At 57.6% G+C, this 3,531-nt stretch overlaps 1 protein-coding gene across 1 annotated transcript in view; it reads left to right on the forward strand.

Moving 5' to 3' along the window:
* VOLCADRAFT_108619 (uncharacterized protein) overlaps positions 1 to 3,531 on the forward strand; it is a gene marked incomplete at both ends in the record, with an annotated part of 19,021 nt that overhangs the window by 7,558 nt on the left and 7,932 nt on the right. Inside the window, 3 exons of the mRNA XM_002959390.1 lie at positions 1,593 to 1,655; positions 2,411 to 2,481; positions 3,006 to 3,111. Coding sequence (XP_002959436.1) covers positions 1,593 to 1,655; positions 2,411 to 2,481; positions 3,006 to 3,111 — 240 coding nt within the window. The remainder of the gene's footprint in view (positions 1 to 1,592; positions 1,656 to 2,410; positions 2,482 to 3,005; positions 3,112 to 3,531) is intronic.

The following is a 3,531-nucleotide window of genomic DNA, read 5'->3' on the forward strand; positions in this document are numbered from 1 at the left end:
CGTCCGTAAAGTTTCTTTAGTTTAGCATGNAATAGCAGCCCGTATCGAGCTTTCAGTACTTGCAGTNTGAGCCAGTGTGGCATCTTTGCGTTACTAAGGAAGGAATTGCTAGATTTGGGGTCTAACTTCGAGGCGGTGTTACGCCATTTTTCAGTTAGTATTGCGTCGTTGGTGTAGCCTGCGAAGGTACCTTGCTGGAGACGCTTTTAAAGGCCTTTGTTCAGGTCACTAACGTAAAGACCAGTGTCGCGTTGTTTCAGCCAGAACACTTTATCGAACGGGGCATTGTCGGCCTTTTCAGTAAATGTTGCTGGGTTCTCACCTCGTGCGACAGATGTTGCTCCTTTGTCAGCTTTGTCATTACCATCAAGGCCTGTGTGCGATTTCACTTTCAGGAAGTGAACGGTTATGTTCTGTTGGGCGCATTCGTACAGTAGGTCGGCGATGTCCATTAGTAAGGCTTTGTGCTTGGAAATATGCAGTTTACTCGGATCGTTTACTGCTCTTTTGATAAGATCCAGTGAGGCTTGCGAGTCAGTGGCAATTGTTAAGGTGATGTTCACCGCCCTTTGGGTTCATAGAGCTACGCGTATTGCTGCCAGCTCTGCCCGTTGAATGGTATTCGTACATCCTTCGCCCGCTGGGTCGATGTGCAGCGTTTTTCCGGTGGGTCCACAGTATGCAGCCGCACCCAACTTGTTCTGGCCGTTGTTTTCAGCCGATTTAATACAGCTACCGTCGGTCCAGATGATAGTGTGCGGGTCCATCCTGAGTGGTACTTGTCCGGGAAAAGCTGCTGTCAGGCGCTGCTGGAGCATCTGTCCGTCCGAGTGGGGGACTGTGGCGGTTGGTCTTGGTCTGGGCGGCTTTGAGGCATTCATCTTGCGCATGACCTGAGCGACTTTGTTTGGGTAGGGTCGTTGGGTGCCGACGCAGTGAGTACCCGCGGACATGTCCCGCAGTCGCAGATGTTTTCTGGGGAGGCCGGTGGCGTCCATCGCTTCGAGTTCGGATAGGAGCACCTTCATGGATCGGGCGTTTAGTCCTCGGATCGCCGTGTCGTTGGCCACCACGACGAGGTCCAGGCCCCCCTTGTAGTCAGGGGTGGGGTCGTCAGTTCCAGTCCCGCTGGTAAGCTTGCACGCTTCACCACGGCTCAGCCGCGCGAGCTGGAAGACATACGGTGTGTTGTGTAGCTGCGTATGGGGGCCAGTTCGGCTGTGCGGGACAATGAGTAGTGTGGCGGTGGGCAGTGCGGATGTCATAGTGTGTGATGCGCCTGCGACTGCCCACATTACTGCCTTCTTGACACTGGTGGGGTCAGGGTTCGGGTGTGCTATCGAGAGGCCTGTAAATGGCTGAGAGAATGCATCTATGTTTGCCCCGAAGAGTTGGTCTTCTGCGTGGACACTGAAGTAGTATTGCACCTCTTCACCGCAGTTAAGCGGGGATGAGAACCTTTCGACGACTGGGCCGGCATCCAGGGCGTGCAGGGCATCAATCAGTGTACGGCGCAGTTTTCTGCTCATGGTCGCCTGCGACCGTGGCGGGCCTTTCGTTTCGCGCCCGTCGGGGTCCTTTCCGTACCGCAGGAGAAGGCGCGCGACGTCCTCGGCGAAGCCGCCCTGGGAGGACAGGCTTCTGTGCACCTCCGGGTAAGTGTCGATCGTGTGTTGATATCGCATTCTGAGGGTCTCCAGGCGTTGCAGGGTGAGGGTGCCCACACATTTCCCTCTCGGGTCGTAGACGAAGGCCGTGTTCCCTTCGGTCGAGCCGCCCTCTCTGGTTAGCAGACCTAGCTGGATTCGATAATTTCCCGTGGGGCGCGTGTCCATGTATGGGTTGCACGGCGCAGTCTCAAAGGTAGTGTTTGCTCGAATAAGGCGTGCCCGCTGGGTCTGCTCCGAGGGGGGCGGGTTCCATCGGCCTTGCCTCTGAGGGTTCGTTAGATTGCTGTCCTTGGGTTTGGGGTATCTCGAGAGGGGGTTCACGCTCTGCGACCTCGTTTGCTCGTACCTCGCCATCGCCGCTGGTCCGTTGGGTAACCTACCGAGTTGTGCGGCGGGGATATCTGACGGTTCCCATACCGCTCTGCGGAAGTGGCGGTCGATCCGCGTGCCGTAAAGACCTGTCACTGGTAATAGCTGTCTGGGCACGTATCCCATGCTGGTGTATGCGCCGACGATAGATATCGGGGTGATAGTGTCTTTCCAGCGAACCGTGTAGTACTGTTCGTGGGTTGCGGTCGTATCGGCCCCGATTTTCTGTTTCTTGGGAGGTTTAACGTTTGAGGGGACGATGCGTTTTGTGATAGGGCCCGCGAGTACTTCTACGATGTCCTCTACATCGTTGTATAGGTCATAAACTATCTGTTGTTGCCCCGTTGTGTCCTTTGCCTGGCCTTTTCCAGGCTTCCAGGGTATCCTGTCCTCCAGTATTTGATCGCGGGCGACTTTCCATCGAGGTCTCCACCATTGCGGGGTGAGGTGCTCTGGTGGCTTCGGTGCCCCCGGTAGCGCTCTGGCCGGTTCGGGCGCAGGCGGATCACCGGCGTGGTCCCTGTCGGCGGTGTTCGGACCGGCCCTTGCCGCCCCCGCGCCTGCGCCGGCGCGGGGGTTACGTGGCGCTACTGGCGTACAGTCGAGTCCCTTTTCTGCAAGGTACACCAGCACTGGGTTTGGGGTACCGATTTCTCCTGTCACGGGGTCATGCCGATGCTTAGAGTGCGACGGGTTTGCCGGCTTGGGCGCGGTCGCGGTCCCTGGACGATAGGCCCAGGGGGGTTCCCTAGGTTGGGCACACTCCTACGGGTGTCTTTTCGCAGAGCTGTCATGACGCGTCTCGTTTCCATATAGGATGTGCATTGCGGGGCTGGGTCGCGAAGTTGCGCGCTGTGTATAGCTGCACTATCTGTTCCCACGTTACTGTTGTCACAGCGTGTATTGTTGTTGATGAAATCCTGTTGCCGCTGGTGGACGGATCTTGTGCGTTTCCGTCCTGTGCAGGCTGATTCCGCAGGGTGGCTCGGCGGCGCTGGTGGGTCACCCTCCATGTCGTCTGGCTCTGCGCGGGGATGGTGTGGCTTCTTCGTGGTCGTGCTCCACACGACAGGTGTGTCACGGCGTACATGTGGGTCGAGGGATGGTGCTAGTATCGGGTTGGGGAGACTTGATTTGTGCCGGAGGCCGGTGTACGGAGGGTCACTGGGGATCTCGCGGAGGCGTCTGTCTTCCAGAGGCAGCGCGGACGACCAGCGACGTGGGTCATGTGCCTTCGTGTGTGGAGCTTGGGGGCATTGGGCACTTATCGCTAGGCCTAGTCGATTCAAGGCGATCTTGTGCCGGTGCTGCACCTTGCCCCGGGGGAAAAGCTTCTGAAGATCAGTGGTGGTGATGAGGTGTTGTGTTGTGTTCCTGTCTATGAGCGCGTGCATGTCTAGGCCCAGCTCTGTCAAGGGGAGCAAGCATCTGTACGGCAGGGTTTCGGACTTTGTGTCCTGCCGCGCGTTGACGGCGGAGGCGGCCGTCATAA

Source organism: Volvox carteri, assembly GCF_000143455.1.
Source record: "Volvox carteri f. nagariensis unplaced genomic scaffold VOLCAscaffold_202, whole genome shotgun sequence".
Taxonomy (NCBI): Eukaryota; Viridiplantae; Chlorophyta; class Chlorophyceae; order Chlamydomonadales; family Volvocaceae; genus Volvox; species Volvox carteri.